The 20,549-nt window shown below is 49.3% G+C and overlaps 2 protein-coding genes across 2 annotated transcripts in view; both read left to right on the top strand.

Moving 5' to 3' along the window:
- MAPRE1 (microtubule associated protein RP/EB family member 1) overlaps positions 1-1,006 on the top strand; it is a 35,220-nt gene extending 34,214 nt beyond the window's left edge. The window contains exon 8 of the mRNA XM_060031059.1: positions 365-1,006. The gene's annotated coding sequence lies outside the window, so the exon portion shown is untranslated. The remainder of the gene's footprint in view (positions 1-364) is intronic.
- Positions 1,007-7,939: 6,933 nt separating this feature from the next.
- EFCAB8 (EF-hand calcium binding domain 8) overlaps positions 7,940-20,549 on the top strand; it is a 32,378-nt gene continuing 19,768 nt past the window's right edge. Inside the window, 5 exon segments of the mRNA XM_060030961.2 lie at positions 7,940-7,949; positions 8,480-8,635; positions 14,892-15,028; positions 17,259-17,359; positions 19,790-19,925. Of these exon segments, the coding sequence (XP_059886944.2) occupies positions 7,940-7,949; positions 8,480-8,635; positions 14,892-15,028; positions 17,259-17,359; positions 19,790-19,925 (540 nt within the window).

Here is a 20,549-nt window from a genome sequence, read left to right as displayed (position 1 = left end):
TGCTGTTTTTCTTGAATCATGGTATTTTGAAATCTTTGGTATGTGAATCCTGAGTACTCTTTGGCAGTGTGGTAGGAAGAGCATTGTTTTAAATATCATGTGAGTTGAGTTGTTAGTCTCAACTAAAGGTGTGATCTTGACATTAATCCTCAGGGTCCCCTCCAGTTCCAATGGTCATTGGCTTCTGTCTTGTTTATTCGATTTTGAAAAGAAAAAAGCCTCTCTTCTTAGCTATCAAGTTGCGCCTTAAAATTTTCAATAAATTTTATAAAGCTGAGAAGAATAATTGCAGCTTTACTGAAGACTAATTCACAAATATAAATTGTATGTTAGGTTACAATTTTTGACGTTTTAAATCCCGCAGTGGTAAAGCTGGCGAGGACAGAGTTGGCGCTGCTGCTGAGTGGAGTGGAGCTGCCTTCCCTGGAGCAGTGACTGTGACCTTGAAGCCTTCCGGCAGCATTCCATCTCCGCTTTTAGGGAGCAGAGTAGAATCTCCTTAGGATCGGCAAGCGATGCCTGAACTAGTCTCAAGTAGGACTTTGAACTTTTTTCCAGAATTATTTTGTGCAGAGGTTTATCTACGAGATTTTTTTCTTCTTAAACACCTTCCCTCCTGCTTCTTGAGTTAATAAACTTGAATTATTGATGATCACGATTTTATTCGTTTTAGATGTGGGTTTTCTGAACTTTTCCTTACCTAAGAAGTGGAATGAATGCATCTTACTATTTCCCCTTTGTTCTCATGTTTCTTCTTTGGGAAGGAAAGTTACATTTATTGTGATAGAATTTAGCATATTTTGGCCCATGTAAAAATGTTGATAAACGCAGGGGCTGCTGTAAGTAGAAATGATAACATTGGATTGGAAAATGAAAGCCCCAAACCAAAAGACAGTGGGGAATAGTCAAATCGGCCTTGTCTCTGTTTTTTTTGTTGTTGTTATTTTTTAAATAAACCCTTCTCGTTTATTAATACCTAGTTTAATAAAACTCTGATTTAAAAGACCTGCATCTTTTATGACATTTCATTTCATTGAAAGTCTTTTGTCTCCACTGTTGATGAAATGGGAGCAGGAATTTTTTCTCTATGTGGGTGCTCTCTTTGTGGTGAAGATATGGGGAGGGGTCTTGGCTTGGTGAACAGTTAACATTTTGGTAACATCTAGGTCATCGTGAAATGTGATTCAGCTGGGTATCTTTAAGTCTGGAATCCATGTCCCTGGTTGAATTCTGCCCAAGAGATTTGCCTTTGGCCAGCTCATGCTGCTGAATTGTGCCAGGGGCAAGATTGAACAGTGCTGTATCAAGTCCAGGCCTGCCATGAAGTCTGGGTTTATAGGACTCCCATCTTACACACAGTGCTCTTGTAGTCTTCCTCTTTTCAAAGAGTTGCAGCTCACGAATCTTACGTTGAGAGAGCTGCTGTGCCTTCCACTGTCCTCCAGCTGTGGGGGCTAGTTGGCCTTTTGGTTTCGCTGCTTTATCATTAAGCTCCCAGGCATTTTCCACAGTTTCCATGAGTTGTGGGTGCTCTGTGCTGTATTTGTCCTATGGGCCGTTCTCCACTCATACTTGTCCTGGCTTTGTGTGCTGTAACTCCTCCTGTCACTGTCTGCTGTAAGTTCAACTTCATCCGTAAAAAGAATGTCTCAGATTAGATGAAGCATGGCTGTGGTTATGGTTTGTGGGATGGATTCTGCTGTTCCGTTTTGTGTTCTGCGTATGGAATTCTATCTCATTTTCCTGGTTCTAAGTGTGGCCAGCTGACCCTGCAGTCAGGTTGAGGCCCTCGGAGTTCACAGAGACTTCATAGAGGAGCTACTTTGGACTTGGGGACAGCTGTCAAGATGTCTCTGTCGAGAAGGAAGTTGAAAACCAATAAGCCTCTGTCAAATATAGCCAGCAGTGTTAACTGGGGAGAGCAAATTGGGTCAGGGTGAGTGAGGGTTTGGGGTTAAAGTCATCTCCAAAAGATTGGACACCTGGGCCCTAAAATCCATTTGCCTGAGATTAAAGGCCGAACAGGAGAGCTGAGCCTGTCTGAGCTAGATTTCCAGGACAGCTTTAACTGCATTTGGCCTTAAGTCATCTGCCCCTGTAAATTCTTACAAACGAATTACTTAGCAAACCAGTTTTTCTCCCATCCTCCGCCTACTTCCCTAGTGGCAGTTCTAAGCTCTCACCCCTGTTTCCAGGTTTGTACCGAACCCCACACCCTGGCCCCCTTCCCCTCAGAGGAGGCTTCCTCTGATCTTACCTGCTCTCATTCCAGATAGATATTTAACTCTACAGCTGAATCTTCTCTTCCTTCCAGTATCAGAGGACTAGTACTTCTCTTTGCTTCTTACTCTTGTGCTTTGCTCTTGGGTGTCTCTGTTGCCCTCAACCAATATTTTTTCCCCTTTGTGGCCTCCGTCCATGAACATACAGAGCTCCTCCCTTTCTCATAAAACTCGTAGTTTTAAAATAATTATTGTAGTTTTAAATAATTATTGTAGTTTTAAATAAATTAAATTAATTATTATAGTTTTAAATAAAATAATTATTGTAGTTTTAAAATAATTATTTATAAAATAATAAAAAGATTTAAATAGTTGTGAGAATAGTATAAAGAACTCCCCTTTGCCCAGACTGACTAATATGGTGAACATTTTGCCGCATTTGCTTTATCATCGTATGCATTTGTTGAACCATCTGGGAATAAATTACAGATATTGTGTCCCTTTACCTTTAAATACCCAAGTGTGTATTTCCTAAGACCAAGGATGTTCTCTTGTATAACCACAGAACAGTTGTCAAAAGCAGGAAACAACATTAATTCAATATTATCTAAGAATGTAGTCATGTTTAAATTTTGCCGATGGTCCTAATAAAGGCCCTTAGACCTTTTCCCCACCCAGTCTAGGATCCAGTTCAGAATCACGCATTGCCTTTAGTTGTTAGCTCTCTCAGTCACCTTCAATCTGGAACAGTTCCTTAGGCTTTGTTCTTCATGACACAGATTTTAAGAGTAAAACCCAGTTACTTTGTAGAATGTCCTGCAGTTTGGGGTTGTCAGGTTACGTATGTTTGCGGAGGGTACCGCGGAAGTGGTGATCTTGAGACCAGCGCGGCAGGAGGCAGGGCCTTCGGCTCCCTCATCAGTGATGTTAACTTTAATCACATGTTAACCAGGACTTCAAAGCAAAACAAAGTATACTTGATTTCTGTATACATACCAATGCTTTGCTGCTTAATATAATTGTGGTGATACACGTGCCTTGTGTTAGTGCACCTTTTTGTATTCCTTTATTCTTGGCCTACCTTTTTTTGCCACATTGGCCCCCAACTCCCCATAATCCACATGTACTCATAATTTTGTATGTACTGACAGTACAGTACCCCCTTAGACCCAGGCAAGAAGGGCCTCTGCCCCGGGCTGAGCTTCAGGGCATCCCACTCTGTCCCTCCTCTGGCCATGTCCCTCTCCACCAGATGAGGTAGGTTCGAGGGGCTAAGCGGATGGCCACTCAGGCCCCACCGGTGTGCTGCCCGCTCCCCCCACCCCCCGTCCCCTGCTCTAAGTACTGGAATTCCCCACCCAAATCACTTCGAAGCTGATTCCAGAGTCTTTGTAGGCCTGTTCCTCAGAGCGTCATTTTTGAGGGCAGCCTTGCCAAGGCTTGCAGTGACCATGGAGCAGTGGAGGCATGGGGGAGATGCAGCCTGGGTGTATGGGCTGGGGTGTCCGTCCACATGCCACCATCCACAAGCCCCCTCAGCAGGATGGAGAGGACATGGGGTTGGGCAGAGGGCTTGGAGGCCACACTGCCAAATTCTGTCAGTGAGCTGAGGAATTCAAGAGTTCTAAATTTGAACCTGGCCTTCCAGCTTGTTATGAAAGTGTATTTGTGAAGGTAGGAGAATAGAATGTATTTTATTTAGCAGTGTAATAATTTATAAACGTTTTAAATAACTAGACTTGCTATGTGGACCAATATTTGTTCTTCTGCTCTTGGCCCCATAATTATTAAGGGTGGCCCCATTTACAGATGTGTGTATGTGTACACACGTACTTATATGTATAAGCATGTACCTGTTTGTCGTTCTTTTATAAATATTGGCATCATTCTGTGCATTCTTTTTGTATCTCATGGAAATCCCTCCTAGTCGTCTGCCGAAGGTCAGATTCATCCTTTTGATTCCTTGGATAACGTCCTGAGGGCAGGTGTACTGATTTATTCAGCCATTCCTCTACTGATAGTCATTCACTTTATTTTTTTGCTGCTCTGAACGATGTTGCAGCAATGACTTTTTTTTTTTGCTGCACTGCATGGCTTGCAGTATCTTAGTTCCCTGACCAGGGATCGAGCCCGGGCCCCAGCAGTAAAAGTGCCAAGTCCTAACCACTGGACCGCCAGGGAATTCCCAGCAACCACTCTTGTACAACGGTCTTTCACAGATGAGTAAATTGCTACCCACCATTCACTCCCTTGAAATAAATCTTCTTTTTTTTTTTTTTTTTTGTGGTACGTGGGCCTCTCACTGTTGCGGCCTCTCCCGTTTCAGAGCGCAGGCTCCGGACGTGCAGGCTCAGCGGCCATGGCTCACGGGCCTAGCCGCTCTGCAGCATGTGGGATCTTCCTGGACTGGGGCACGAACCCATGTCCCCTGCATCGGCAGGCGGACTCTCAACCACTGCGCCACCAGGGAAGCCCGAAATAAATCTTAAAGATTGGTATGAACCTTTTTTGAATTAAAAAAAGAATAGAGAAATGCATGATTTTAGACTATAGAAATTCTCTGTAATCTCACCTGCCAGAAATAATTGACATTACATTTGGAGTTTATTTTTCCAGGCTCTCTTTCCATGCAGGTGGCAACATATACAGGTATATATTCTGAACAGAAATGGACTTATGAATACACCTCTGCAGCTTTCTCACTGGTGACCTTTCATCGCCGTGTTCAGTGGCCTTCATTTCTTATCATCTTGGCTCACTCTGGAGCATCCCAATCTTCGTGGTTGACTCATCCTGTCTTTTGTGTGTTTCCCCTCCTCTCTCTATGCCCTAAATGTAGCCACTCAAGTTTCAGTCCCCGTATTTCTAGGTATTTGTTTTTTATTTCTAATTGGACAGCCCAGCATCACATGCATTAAGCCACTTTCCTTCATTGCTCCGTTTTCTGGAAATGTTTCTGGCATTTCCCTCAGTTACCCTGGTTCCTGGCTTCCAAGTCTCCTTTCCTTTGGCTCTTCTCTCTCCTTTGGTCCTTATAGCTGAGCTGTCGCCAAGACACGGTTAGGTTAGGACACCATGGGCCAGTCTTCCTCCTCCTCTCTTCCTCCATCTTATGCTGATGAGTTTTCATAGTTGCCTTCATGAAAGTTTTCATGCCATCCTAGAGTGCCCTCTTGATTCCTGCTGGTGGTACTTGCTGATGAGGTGGATTGACACTCCAGTAATCCTAACACAATGCTGTCTTCCATCATCTGTGGAGGTGCCATTGACCCAGTGGAAATGTGCCCTTTGTATTCTCATAGCAGAGCTCCATGGAATGGACCCCTCCCACACTCACACCTGACCCCGTGCTGCGTGAGGAGAAGTCCTGCCTCCAGGGGCACTGAGGGCAGGTGCGTGCACACAGTGGAGAGTCAGGGGCCCATCTTGCCCCACCTTTGGTGCATGTGTTTGACCCTTTGGAAATGTGCTTGCCCCAGACCTTATTTCCCTAATCTGTGAGTTATAGTTGGACCCCCACATGGCCTCCTAAGCCTTTTCTAATTCTGAAGAAAGGGTGACTCCCTTTAGGAAGCCTCTGGCATTAAGCCAGGAGTATAGTAACCTGAGAAGCCTCAGGGCCTCAGGACAACTCTTTCCCATCAGAGGAAAGGCGGCTCACAGGTATAATAAGCTCTAGAAAAACTCCCTGTTGGAGGATCCCCTATGAGAAGAGGGGTGCTCATCAAATACGGGCTGGGGGTCCATGGGCACGGGGCAGCCATCCTCTCCCTTGACCTTGACTTTTTTCCCACCCTCCTGTGACTCAGCTAGGTCAGCCTCCCACATGGTCCTTACAAAGACTGGAGTTAAAGCAACTATGATTCCCTATTCTAGGTCAAGACCAGTGTCTTCTGAGGACTTCAGAGAGAGCTCTTTATCTCAAAAGGTAAGAAAGCCATCAGAATTGATAACGGGAGGGGGTGTTCCAGAGCCACCAGAAATCACTCATGGGCATCCAAGTCTGTCGGTTATCAGCTTATCAGCCTCTGCACGGGGAGTTGCAAGCTGAGATATTTACAAAGTAACAAGTCTACTGCAGTAGGCTGGTTTTCCCTTTTAAAGCATTGTGTGGGCCAAATGCAATAAAACTGAGGCCACCAATTTGCAGTCTCTACATGGACTGTACTTAATTTTGTCCAGCTAAGTTGTGATAATGGTGGGGTGGGCTGTACAAAGTATTATGAAGCCAGATGAGTATTTAGTGTCCATTATGTGCTTGGGGCTGGGGAAAACAGAATTAGTATAGATTAAACCAAGATAATTTTAAAATGCCCTGGCCTTCAAAGAGCTCACTGTGAGATGGGGAGTAATAACAGGAGTTCTCATTGATTGTGTAATACAATTTGTTGGGGCTTCACATGTGTTCAGGTGTCATTTTATCTCACCACAACCCTTCAAGGTGGATACTGGGGAGAGATTTTGCAGATAAGGAAACTCATGGCTCAGAGAAGTGATGTGATATGCCCATGATAAATTAGCTTGGGAGCAGGGAGCCAGGCAGAATTCTAGCCCAGAGAGCTCTGGGACTCTACAGCCGTGTGTTTCCCATCACACCTTGCTGTCACACATATGGATAGACATGCTCAGGTGTCAAGCATGCAAGGCAGAGAGGAGCAAAGAGTTTGGAAGCACAGAGGCGGCAATGATGACTCTCACCTGAAAGTTATTGAAAAGCTCCTTGGAGGAGGTGTCATTTGAGCCAGAGTTTGAAGCATGGGTAGGAGTTCATCTCTGGGGATGATGGTCTGTGTTGCATAGAGGGAAAGACGTGAGGAGAAGTGGAATGCTGTCTGTGTGTTGGGGGGTGGTGGAGAGCAGTTGGCGTGCCTGGACCATGGTGTCTGCATTACAACTAGAAAGACAGATCAGGGCTACATTGCAAAGGGCTTTGAGTGCCACACTCAGGAGTTGGGGATGATGGGAGTAGCCTGGAAAGTGTCAGCTGGGATCGAGTCGTGATCAGATTTGCCTTCCAGAAAGATAATTTGTGCGAGTGTTTTGGGAGGTGGATTTAAAGGGAAGACCAAATTCTGGTCCCAGTTGGGGAAGGTCATTGTACTTGTCCCAGCAAAAGGCTAGGGTTTAGGGTGGGGCAGGGATGTGGGAGAGGAGGGTCTAGATATAGGAGATGGATCATAGTAAGAATCAATAGGAAGGACAGTAAGAATGCAAGGGAGGCAGAGGGAAGAACCAAAGATGGCGGTGGGATTTCCAACCTCGGGGCCTGCGTGGCTGGTGAGAGCATTAACTAGCTCATCTGTTGGGCTCCGTGAAGGCAGGTCTCCACTCTGTTCGATGGTGTGTCCACAGTGCCTGGCACTCAACGAATATGCCTAGACCCTGAGGGAATGAGGGAAAGTTCACAGTTGGAGGAGCACTGCGTTTGGTGTGACTGGGGTGGGGAGAGTGAGTAGTCCAAACTCCACCTTGTCTTTTGACTTTCTGAACCGAAGTCTTCTTCACTGCCCAAGGCCCAAAGCAGTGCATTTCAGTGGGCAACACCCAATGGTTATCACATAGTCCACACCTGGAGTCTTTTGGGGGAGGTGGCCTTTGATGACCTGAGTCTTCAGGAACCTGCAACACTCTGCTAAGGGTCAAAATGAGTCACGTGTAGGGGCGGCAGAGGGGAAGCTTTGTTGAGGGCTGGGGGGATGGGGAAGGCTGGGTAGAGAATGCGGGAAGGTGAGCAGGAGGTGGCGGAAGCCTAGAGCCCCCGATGGAGGGGACTGCGTGAGCTTGGCTGTCGCGCACAGGTGATCTGACCTGATCCGGGGTGTCTGGGCTGGTCAGCACAGAATCACATTGGCTGGAGAAGATGGAGCTGGATTCCTTGGGCTCTTGAGTTCTGACCACTGAAGATTTGAAACTATATAGTTACTCAACTGAAGCACCTTGTCGAGTCCTGTGATGTGTGAGGTGGGACCTTGGCTGTGTCTGCTAACCTCGCTGAGCCTCAGTTGTGGCATCTGTAAAAGGGGAACAGTAGTTAACTCCCCAGAGTCAGGAGAAGCGGTCTAGATCTTCCTTGGGCTTCCTAGGCCTAAAAGTGGTTAAAGACTTACTTGTTTGCATCAGTAAGTAACACACCACAACACTACCTACCCCAAAGGTGTGCTCTTTCAATAAGATGTGCTGAAACTGTTCAGCTCAGGAAATCACCCCTCTCAGGGCCTGGTTCCTGTAGTCAACTGTGTTCCAGGTGTCCTCTGCAGGTGGGTCCCAGAAGAACAAGGAGGTTCTCAGCTCCCCGACACCATCCGTCTCCCTTAGCCAGACATCCGACTTCCAACACGAGTCTCAGCTGTTCACTGAGCCACACCTGGCCCAGATGGAGAAAACGTTTCAAGATGAGGTCGACTCGACTGGAGGTGAGGCTACGTCATGGGCTCAGCCTCTGGCTTCTGCACAGGGAGGGACCCAGGACCTGGTGTAGGTGAAGGGTGCAGACTTGACAAGTGTTTTTATATCCAGTATCTCCTTTAAAACTTTTCATCGTTATACTGTGTGGGTATTGTAAGCCTACTAGAGGCTATTTGGGACCGAGGGAAAAAATACCCCTAATCCAAACACTTGGGTAATCTCTATCAGCATTTCAGTATGTTTTCTTCCAAACAGTTTCATATGTATGCTTCATTTTCTATTGCTGTGTAGCAATATTCCCACAAAATTAGTGGCTTAAACCAGCACTTGTTTATTATCTCACCATTTCAGTTGGTCAGGAGTCTGGGCACAGCTTAGCTGGCTTCCCTGCTCAGGGTCTCACTAGGCTGCAGCCAAGGTGTCAGCTGGGGTTGCAGTATCATCTGGGGCTTGACTGGGAAGGATCCACTTTTTTTTTTGCTGCGTCGGGTCTTAGTTGCAGCAGGCAGGCCCTTCGTTGTGGCACACGGGCTCCAGAGCGCATGGGCTCTGTAGTTTGCAGCAGTGGGCTCTCTAGCTGAGGCGCAAGGGCTCAGTAGTTGCAGTGCATGGGCTTAGTTGCCCCTCGGCATGTGGGATCTTAGTTCCCCGACCAGGGACTGAACCCACATCCCCTGCATTGGAAGGTGGATTCTTAACCACTGGACCACCAGGGAAGTCCCGGAAGGATCCACTTCTAAGTTCACCAGGTTGTTGGCAGAATTCATCTCCTTGAAGCTGCAGGACTGAGGGCTCTTGTTTCTTCCTGGCTATTAAAGGGCCACTGTTTTCAGCTCCTGGAGCCGCCCAGTTCCTGGCCCTGTGGGACTCACCAACACGGCTGATTTCAAGACTCAAGTCAGGCAGGAAGATAGCAACTCCAGCACGACGTGTGCTACAGTCTCATAGTCATGCACACACAGTCCCGTATATCCTGTCACCTTTGCCGTATTCTGTTGGTCAGGAGCAAGTCACAGGTTCTGCCACACTCAAAGGCAAGGGATCACAGGAGGGCATGAACGCCAGGAGGTGGCCATCATGGGGCCACCGTCAGCCTCTCTGCCCCAGATGGCTATGTGTGTTTTCACATGTCTGTAATTGTACTTTATGTAATTTCAGACCCTTCTTTTTCTCTTAATGTTAATTCCTTAAGGGTTTTTTCATACTTTATGTGGTCTTCTGAATCATCATTAGCAGTGAATGCAAGTGCTCTACTGGTTGACTAAGCCATTTCCCTAAATGAAACATTTAGGTTTTATTGAGTTTAAATAACATTGTGAAGAACATCCTTTGTGCATCAAACTTTTTTTCTCTTTAGAGCTTGATTTATGCCCTTGGGAAGATACACATAAACTTAAATTATTCCTATTGGAATACTTAAAGTCATCTTCATTTCTGTCCACTAGACTCTGAGCGCCAATGCTGGGGCCATGTCTGCTTGCCCCCTCAATTTGAGTTTTACAGCCACACCGTGTTTTGGCAGGAAAGGGTAACAAATGGTCAGTTTAAGAAGAGCAAAGTGAGGTGGGGGAGGGACAGTTTGTGTCTGACCTGAAACTGAGATTGTCCCTAATCAGAGTTCTTCGGGTGTCGGTATTTGGCGGCCAGGAGGTGCCACCACCGTGTCTTAGAGGACCCGACAGCCCCAGCTTTAGCCACAGTTTTTATTCTGTTTTGTCTTTTGTTTTGAACAGGTAATATAGGCACACAGTTCAAAATTCAAAAGGTGCCGTTATCTCTCCCTCTTTTCGAAGCAGACCACCATGCAGTATTTTTACAATGCTGCATTACAAACGTTTTCCAAAAAAAAAAATTCAAAAGGCACTTTCCTCATGATACCTTTTCTTGGTATACAGAGAAAATGTCTCCCTGGGCCAGACTGTGCTGCTCCATCCAGCATGCAGTCCCTGCAGGCGTTACTGCCTTCTGTTTCCTGTGACCTTCAGAAGCACAGAGTGCCTGTAGTTGCTTCCCCCTCCTTTTCATATGCACTACTGTCTACACTGCTCTATTCCTTGCTTTTTTTCCTCCAGCTTTATTGAGGTATAATTGACAAATAAAATTGTAATGTATTTAAAGTGTGCAAAGTGATGATTTGATATCCGTATACATTGTGAAGGATCTGCACAATTGTCTACTCCTTGCTTTTTTAAAAAATAATTTTTATCTAGTTTCCCTTCTTGAATATGTCTTGACCTAATATGTCTTGAAATCTTTTCCTATCAGTGTAAAAAGAGCTTCCTCATTTTAAAAAACAAAACAGAAAACTGGCCGTGGTTTTAAAATGGAGGAAAGGAAAATTCACTCTTAGCTGATGGAGGGTAAGGGAAAATAGGACCCTTTTTCAGAAACCTTTAAAAGAGGTGAATTCTGAGCATGGGCTTGAAACCGTTTCTCGGGAACCCTGGCCATTTGTGCTTGCCTCGGAGGGAAGAGGGGAGATACATGGTTCTCTTCCCTGTTCTGCAAGTTCCCTTTTTGGGCTGTAGTGGTTTTGCTGGTCTTGAAAGTGTCCACGTACCCCTGGCCCGCTGCCCGGTGGGGCCTGCCTGGGGGAGGCTGCAGGCTGCTCAGGGGTCGTGGGAGAACCATCGGGCTAGGGGGCCCTGCAGCTCGGCCTGCAGGCAGGGGGAACTTACCTTCTGCTCAGGTGCTCCTGGGTGGACGTGGGTGGCACACAGTCTGAGTGCCACCCACCCTTTATGCCAACAGACATTTTACCAAGCTCTGCCGGGCCTTATGGTTTATATAGGCCTCTGCTGGATTTTATTCAGTTCTCCCAGAAGCCCTGTAGCAGGGGTCCTGACTGTCCGCGGGAGGCACCTGGGGGCTCTGCGCAGACAGGCATCAACCACAGGCCCCGACAGAGTGGCCAGTCCTGTGGCACCAAAGCCTGTGCCTTCTCGGGCACCCCCACCATGTGGAGCACCTCAGATGCTAAAATAGATGAAAGAAGGCCCCTTCAGTGAGAGCAGGGCTGTAAGTCCAGTGTGCAGCATCATCCTGTCCTCCATGATCTGTGTGCTGAGAAGGGCAGGCATGCGCTCTGGACAAGCGTGGGGAACAGGTACTTATTTCCCCTGGAGGGCAGAGTGGAGGCTAGGAAACAACATTTTTCTTTTCATTTCTTTCTTTTCTTTTTTTCAATTGAAGTATAGTTAATTTGCAGTGTTGTGTTAGTTTCAGGTATACAGCAAAGTGATTCAATTATACATATATATTATTTTTCAGATTCTTTCCCATGTAAGTTATTATAAAACAACATTTTTCTTAAGTATTTTTAATTTAGCATTTATTTTTTTAGATGCTTATAAGTATATAAAAAACAGAGATAAATAATCCATTATCCTACCTCTTGGCATTACAAAGAAAGGAAGAGAAAGGGGCGGGGAGCTGGGGGCACTTGGCACTGGAAGAGTACATGGGTAGAAAGTTCAGACAACACAGAGAGGTGTGGGTGCAGCGGGAGCCTCTCCCCCTTCCTCCACCCCTGACTCCTGCCCCACTGTGTTCAGAGGAGGTCATCCTTGACCTGCCTGGAGAGGTGAAGTGGGAGTTTCCCAGGAGATGGGGAACAGGGAGGGTCAAGGCAGGGGCCTGGCATAGGAGAGGTGTTGCTGGGCTAGAGGGCGAGCGGGGCATCCTGGAGCAAGGCTGGGGGGCCAGGTGGCCCTGGGGGGCTGGTGGGTGCCCTCGGGTCACAGGGCCCTGAACTCCGGCAGTGGGGCTGATGGGGAGGTGGCACATCTAGGCCTGTTTGAGAAAGGTAAGTGTCATGGTGGCCAGGAGGTCGGGCTGGATGTGGAGCCTGGGGGGGTTGTTGAAAGAGCTCATCATGTGATGGCCTCACATGGGGTCCTGGAGATTATAACAGAGAGGAGAAAGTCTTCTGGTTTCAAATCCCCGCTGCACCACTGTGTGTCCTTGGGCAAATCCTGCACCTCTTGTGCCTCTTGTGTGCTCATCTGTAAGATGGGGAGAATGACAGTGCACCATTCTAGGACCACAGGACTCACCCCTCAGGTGTTCTTCTTGGGTGACTGGGTGGAGGTGATGCCGTTAGCAGAGATGGTAAACACAGGAAATGGGAGCAAGTTTCGGGATAAAGATAAGAAATTGGATTTTAAACATGCTGAGTTGAAAGGGCCGGGGGGGACACTTGGAAATATTCAGGGACATGGAGAGAAATTCTCTCCTGAGATGTAGAGATGGGTGAATAGATGAGGTCGTTCAAGGAGAGTGTCCAGCAGAAAAGAAAGGGACAGTGATGGGAAGAGCTGAGGCACGTGACGAGCGACAGGACAGAGCAGGTGACGGAGCCTGGGGGAGATGCAGCAGCCCGGGGAGGCGAGACTGGCTGGTGCTTGGCTGCCAGAAGGGAGGAGGCCCGGAGGGTGGGGTTCGAGGTCACTGGGGCCAAGAGGAGTGAGCTGGCAGGAGTCAGGGAGCCGCCCAGAAAGTCCCTCCTGCCTGATCCTAGGGAATGTAGGGGCCCCCTCCGCAGGGACATGATATTTCCACTTTTGTGCTTCGAGAGCTGTTAGTGAACCATTTGGTGTGAGGGGTGAGCACTTCCTTTTAGCCGTGATGAGCAGGGGACCTGACTGGCTCCCACAGTGTACATTTCTTTTCCAGGACACCTTTGTGTCTATTCTCTTGTTATACTCAAATTTTTTTCAGTAAACTGTTTTTAAGAAGGATATTAAAATAATACAGCAGTGGACAATATATACAAGTTATTAAACACCAATGAAAGGGACTCTCCCTGTAGTGTTGTCAAGAGGAGTTTGTTCATTAAACCCGCACAAAGGCCCTTTGACTGCCAGCTCTTTCCAGAGGGGACAGCTCTGTGCTCGGGGACTGTCCCCTGACATCCATCTGATACACGGAGGGGCTGTTACATGTCACTCAAATGTGTAAGGCTCTTGGCTGTCGCTTCAGGTCAGCAGGATGGCTCCTTCTTTAAGCAGGGCAGCTTTCGTTCAGGCTTTCATTTGTTCCTCAGTTTAGCAGTAAATGTTGCTGTAGTGACGTGCTGGGTGTTGTATGAGGAGCGTGGAATAGGGTGAGAGCGTGACCCCAGCTTGCTGGGGATGGTCTGGGTGCCACCACTCACCAGCTGTGTGACCTTGGGCACACGATCCCACCTCTCTGTGCCACAGTTTCCTCACAGCACCCCCACCCCGCCCCCGCCCCCACCCGCCACCATCAGGTGATCAGTAAGAATAAACGCAGATGGTAGTGGTCCCCAGTCATAGTCATCATGTCCCAGTGCCAACAGAAACACTCTGGGAACAAACATTTGCTGCGTGCTGAGGACCCAGTCAGAGAGGGGACAGGCTCAGCCCTGCACTGCCCGAGCTCATGTCCAGGCTGGTAAGGAGGAAGGTTTGGGGGGAAGTAGGAGCCAGGCATGGGGCTGGGCCGCCCCCTTCGAGAGTCCCTGGGAAAGGCTTCCCTGTGGAGGAACCAGATGGTGCAAAGGCCTTGAGGTGGCAGGGTGAGAAATGGTGTGGGGACATGGTGGCTGGAGCAGAGAATGAAGGGGATGGTGGTGAGAGGTGAGGTCCGAGAGGAGCAGCCTTCAGGCCATGGCGAAAGCTCCAGATATTTGGAGGGGGTTCTAGAAGTTCTTTTTAAAAACTGTGATTCTTTTTAAAAAAATCTAGACAGGAGTAATTGATCCATTTGCAGACAGATACCCCTGTAGCCACAAAACCCAGCAGGGGAAGAAATTTTATCCCAGCCCCTCTGCCTCTCCCCTGCCCATCTTTCCCTCCAGCCCAAGTTTGTATTTTCATTGCCTCTAAAAGATGTGTTTCACCTCTTCCTCTATAGCTTTGAATTTATTTATGTCCGTTTGTTGCCATTGTTTACTTATGTTTTTCTTCTTTCGGTATTTATTTATTTATTTTGGAGTTTTCATCAGTTTTCTTTGTCTCAATGCCTGGTCTGTCTGATTTGCTCAGAAATGGGATCTGATCTTTTTTAGTACCCACCCCCGTCACTGCCGTGGAACCAACATGGTGCTTTCATGCGGCAGGTGTGCAGCCAGTATTTTTGGGTGATCGCATGTTGAACAGATGAGATGCAAAAGATGACCCGGCAACGTGATCCTCTGTGTGTTCCCCCTCAGCACCCAGATACCCAGGAACGCTGTGGCTGGTGATGGGGCCGAGGGACTTTTGGTGAAGTGGACGGTGTTCTTCCTTCTCTCTTTTGAAGCCCTGGACATGAAGACTTTCGTTAAGGCTGTGAAGAAGATTCTGAGCAATGCGTCCATCGAGATGATAGAGGCGCTGTTTTTGAAGGTGGACATGAACTGTAACGGCCTCACCTCCGCTGCTTCAGGTGGCTGGAGGGTGCAGTCCTTGGCTGGTCAGTGGGGCACGTGGAGGGCTGAAGAGGGGGGTAGACTCTGGGGGGCTTGCTGGATAGAGGGAACACTTGGAGTCTTTGAGGGGGCCCTCCCGAGACCCCTGTGAGCTGGGCTCACTGCAGCTTGTTCCCCTGCCAGGGTACAGGAGGGTATGTGACAAACGCTAGTGACCCCTGCCCGAGACTGGCTGAGCACACAGCAGTGAGCGGCAAGGACCCCCGCCTGCCACGTGGCTCTCCTGCACACCAGCCTCCCATTTGGCTCAGGGGATTCCAGCCGGTGCCACAAACATCTCTTAGCCCTTTATGGTCACTCAGTGGCTGTTAAATCAAAAAATGTCAGGGTTGGGCTTCCCTGGTGGTGCAGTGGCTGAGTCCGCCTGCCGATGCAGGGGACACAGGTTTGTGCCCCGGTCCGGGAGGATCCCACATGCCGCGGAGCGGCTAGGCCCGTGAGCCATGGCTGCTGAGCCTGCGCGTCCGGAGCCTGTGCTCCGCAATGGGAGAGGCCACAACAGTGAGGGGCCCGCGTACCGCAAAAAAAAAAAAAAGTCAGGGTTTTAGAGCATATTAACAATAATGCTTTTTACCCCTGATTTTAAATGTTCTACAGTGCATGTACAGCATTTAAGAATGCAAAAGAACACAGTAAAGTACAAAAAACCAGTCTGATGTATTGATGTAGCAATGCTGACAACGATAACTAGCATTTACACCAGACATTGTGCTAAGCAGTTTATATATTATTATACTTAACCCTCACAGGAATCCTATGGGGTAGGTGCTGGTAATGTACCTCCATTTGACAGATTGGGAAACTGAAGCAAGAGAGGAATAAATTGGGCCAGGGTTACAGAGCTAGTTAGCAGCCGGGCCAATCTTCAGACCCAGGGATTTTGCCTCAAGAGCCCATGTGTTAACAGCTCTGTCATACCTCCCCCTCAGCATAGATGTACATTCTGTTTCTTTTTTTTTTTTTTTTTTTTTTGCGGTACGCAGGCCTCTCACTGTTGTGGCCTCTCCCGTTGTGGAGCACAGGCTCCGGACGCGCAGGCTCAGCAGCCATGGCTCATGGGACCAGCCGCTGCACGGCATGTGGGATCTTCCCGGACCGGGGCACGAACCCGTGTCCCCTGCATCGGCAGACAGACTCTCAACCACTGCGCCACCAGGGAACCCCTACGTTCTGTCTCTTTATGTGTGTTTTTTGTTTTCATTTCTCTTAATACTCTATAATAAATATGTTTCCAGCACTCTGTCATCTACACAGTGATCTTTCTTCATAACTCCCTGTTTTTTTTAAATTAATTAATTAATTTATTTTTGGCTGCTTTGGGTCTTCGTTGCTGCGCGTGGGCTTTCTCTAGTTGTGGTGAGTGAGGGCTACTCTTCCTTGCAGTGCATGGGCCTCTCATTGTGGTGGCTTCTCTTGTTGCGGAGCACGGGCTCTAGGCGCGCAGGCTTCAGTAGTTGTGGCATGTGGGCTCAGTAGTTGTGGCTCACGGGCTCTAGAGCGCAGGCTCAGTAGTTGCAGCTCGTGGGCTCTAGAGCTCAGGCTCAGTAGTTGCGGCTCGCAGGCTCTAGAGCACAGGCTCAGTGGTTGTGGCGCACAGGCTTAGTTGCTCTGCAACGTGTGGGATCTTCCCGGACCAGGGCTCGAACCCGTGTCCCCTGCATTGGCAGGTGGATTCTTAACCACTGTACTACCAGGGAAGTCCCCTGTCTCTTGTCATAGCTTCATATGGTGGCCCATTTCGGCCTTGGCCATATTTTCGTGAGGCTGGTCAGTAGAGTCTAGATTTGCCTTCGTGGCCTGGCTTATGGGTCCTCCCCAGCTATTGACTTCTTGATATATGAGCTGGGGCAACTCATCTATACTTATATGGGTCTTAGTCTTATTATACATAAAGTGGGGTGAATAAAGAGACTCAGATGCAATGGCAAATGTGGAGTGATGTGAGGATTATCTAGGATTACAGAAACGCGTTGAGGGAGGCGCTGCTGTGCTGTCTTCACAAATGCACGCACAGAGGCCCTTTACCGATCCAGATCCAAGAACAGCTCTGGTGCTTGGCTTCTTCCCTCGGCCAGAGCCTCTGGGGGCTCCCGGAGCCCCTTGGAAGGGGCTGGGAGAGACGGGCGAGGCACTGGAAGCCGGTGCTCTGCCAGTTTGGCCGACGCCCTCCCTGCTGGCGTTTCTTCCTGAGGCAGCAGGAGTACCTGGACTACGTGATGCGTGAGTTCAAGGGGAAGGAGAAGATGATGAGAAGCCAGTGCTACCTGCGCTTCCACCTTCCCATGAGGATCATACCCCTGTAAGGAGCCTCTCCCTGGGCTCCCTGGACTGAAGGTTGTGTCTGGACCAGGCTGGGGCCAGCCCTGCATCGCCCCTTCCTAAGTCCCCGCGCCTGTCTGTGGGGCCACTGTGGGCCTGGCACCACGCCTGCAGCTCTGTATTCTTTAGCTTGTTTCAGCCTCACAACCCCATAGGTGGGCTTGAGCAGCCCCTCATTGTGTCCCCATTTTTCAGACAAGGAAACTGAGGCTCAGGGAGGCTAAGTGACAGTGGTGGGGTTGCTCTGTTGGACCCTCCGTATCCACAGCATAGACGCTGCTCCCACTTTCTGCTCTGGCTGGGGCTGAGCAGGTCTGTGGTTTCATCCACAGGGTACAGATGGCTCACATAGCGGGGACAGGGCTTTCCCTTGAGGTGACAGGAGTGAGGGCCATCACAGGAGACTGCTCAAGCCCGCACCGGGCCTCGGGAGCAGCCCCTGCATCACTCCTGGCGCAAGTGGCTCCTGTCCCTGCCTTGATTTGTGCCTGACCCGCGGGCGCTCTCCTCCATGTGGCTCCTTCTCTCTCTGTGCCCTGGCCCTGTTTGCCCCCACCCCCTCCAAACTCCCTAAGAATGAGGAACATTCTAGTGGATCCAGCCCGTGGGCCCAGGCTTCCTGAGCTGGGCTGCTGCAGGCCTCTTGCTCTCCTCCCGGAGTCTGCCTTGGTTGGGGCACCAGATGCCCCGTGCAGGCGGCCGGGGCCTGGGAGCCAGGTCCTGTGGTAACAGATGTGGTGGCCTCCATTTGTGGCCTGGTTATAACCAGAGGGGCTGTGGGTGAGTTTGTCTCTGGGGACCACACCCAGAGCAGGCCACGGAGAAGACCACAAGGGTGTCTCTGCCCTCAACCAACCTGAAGTTTAATAGAGAAGATGGTGCGATGAAAACCACGGAAGGGTAACTTTGAAAACAATTTGGTCAAGATTTGAGGAATAGCCAATAAATATGAGTGATGACACACTTTGCAACCGTAAATTTCTACATGGAAACTTTGCTGGGTGTCGTCATACCTTTGCTGGTCTATTTCCTGGGACGTTTGATTCCCCAGGGTGATCCCAAGGGCCTGAAACAAGAAGCTTGTCCCTGTTTTCTCCTGTTTATTTGCTCAACCTCCTAACCTGGAGGGCATGTCCAGCTTGGTGGAGAAAATAGCCAAATAATATTTCATCACCATCAGGAAGGGGTAACTTTGAAAACTGGCTCACCTGGACTGAGCCTGGGCCAAGCTCACCCAGCGCACCATCTCCTTGATCCCGTGGAGGTGCTGTCACTGTGGAGATGAGGAAGCTGAGACCTCAGGAGGGGACAGCTTCCTGGGGCACTCTTCACTTCAGAGCTCTCACCTCTTGGGTCTGTTCCCTACAGTCCCTTGGCCCTGACAGAGGAGGCAGAATTGGAAGGGACGGCTAGAGAGGTGACTGAGAAAATTGGTCAGGCTCTGAGCAGAGCCGTGGGCTGAGGGCAAGAGAGAGGGGAGAGCCGTGTCCAGATAACGAGTCCCCGTTTCTCGTGCAGAGTCTGTAACACAGTAGAATTTCCCAGTGACGTGGGTTATCCTTAAGTCACGGCTCAGCTCACATCCATGGCAACGTGTGGAAAGGGCTCTGGCTGGAGTCGGAGTCGAGGTGCCTGGGTTCTAGTCCCAGCTCTGCTGGGAACCAGGACATAACTCCAGGCAGTTAGCCCCTGGCTCCCTGTAGGGTGAGGCAACATCACCTGCCCCGCTGGGGCCCAGAGGTGTGGGCACATCGAGTGGGAGAGAGTGTGCTGTGCTGTGTCTGGCCCTTTAATAGCCAGTTGGCTTAGCCAGCTTGGGGACGGGAAAGAAGCCACTGGAAGGTGGCGTTGAAGTTCGCTGGGAAGGCTGTTCAGTGGCTTCCTGTGAGGCCAGGCATGCCCCAGGAGCTATTAGCTATGCTCAGGGCATGATTTTGGAGATGAAGAGTTGGGTTCACAAGGCCCTGATTTCTCACTGTCCCTTTATCTACTTTTATCTCGTTCTTGGACCCTATTCCCCCCTCCATCTCTAAGCACTAGAGTAGTTGCTGGAAACACTGTTATTTTGCAGTTTTCCTCACAAGCCCCACTCCACTCGCCTCCTGTGGGCTGTTTTTCCTGTGAAAGGACATCTGGCCCATCCCATCATGAGGAAGCTGACTGGCCATTTCATGGGATAAACTTACTGCTCTGGGAGGCCCGTGTCACCCCAGCATCCCATGTGGGTCTCCTTTCCTTCTGGCCACGGTTGTCAGCGGTGACAGTCCCCTTTGGAGGAGAGGCAGAGACCACGTCTCACAGAAACTCACCCGAGTTTCTCATGGTGCCTGTGAGGGAAGCTGTGTCCTTCCTCCTCTGTGCTCTTTGCTCTGGTTTGGTTTGGGCTCCTCTCTCTTATCACCTTCCGCAGGAATCATGGGTGTGAGATTGTGAAAGTGGAGTTCTTAGTCCAGCGGCGCAAGAAGATAGGGCATTTCCTGACTGTCACCAAGGACCGGATCCTGCAGTTCTGGTCGGAGTCCTTCTCGCTGACCAGCTCCTTTAGGGTGAGTGGGGCCCACGTGGGTGGTTGGAAAGTCTCTGCCTTCATGCCCTGGACCCGAGTGGGCTCCTTCTCTGGACCCGTGGGCTAGACAGCCACACTTGCTCCTGGGAGCAGGTCCTGGCTTCCCCATGGGACCATGAGCCTCGCATTTCTTTTCTGAAAGCAGGATTCCACCTGGATGTCCATTGCACTTAGATGTCCAACAGATAACCTAAACCCACTTTGTTCAAATTGAATGTCACTGTAGCCCTCCCTGCCCACCAGGCTTCCTTCTCCTGTGCCTCCAGGTCAGTGAATGGCATCGTCATCCACCAGGGTTCTCGTGTTGGAGATCAACCTCCTTTCCTTTCTCTGTCACACCCATTCCACCACCAAGTCCTGCTGGTTCAAATCCTCTGCTTGGACCAGGGAGGAAGTCGCAGTGACTGTGAACATGGGCTCCGGAGCCCAACTGCCAGACGTAGAGCTCTGACTGTACCACCCCCCAGCTCTGTGACCTTGGAAGTTACTATATTGCTCTCTGTGCATCAGTTTCCTCATCTGTCAAGTGGGGTTAATAATAGTATCCCCTACAGGCAGGGTTGTTGGGAGGATTTAATGACATAATCCATGCCTGGTGCTGGGA

This window comes from Delphinus delphis, chromosome 15 (genome assembly GCF_949987515.2).
Source record: "Delphinus delphis chromosome 15, mDelDel1.2, whole genome shotgun sequence".
NCBI classification, from domain to species: domain Eukaryota; kingdom Metazoa; phylum Chordata; class Mammalia; order Artiodactyla; family Delphinidae; genus Delphinus; species Delphinus delphis.
This window is presented reverse-complemented; position numbering and strand designations above follow the sequence as displayed.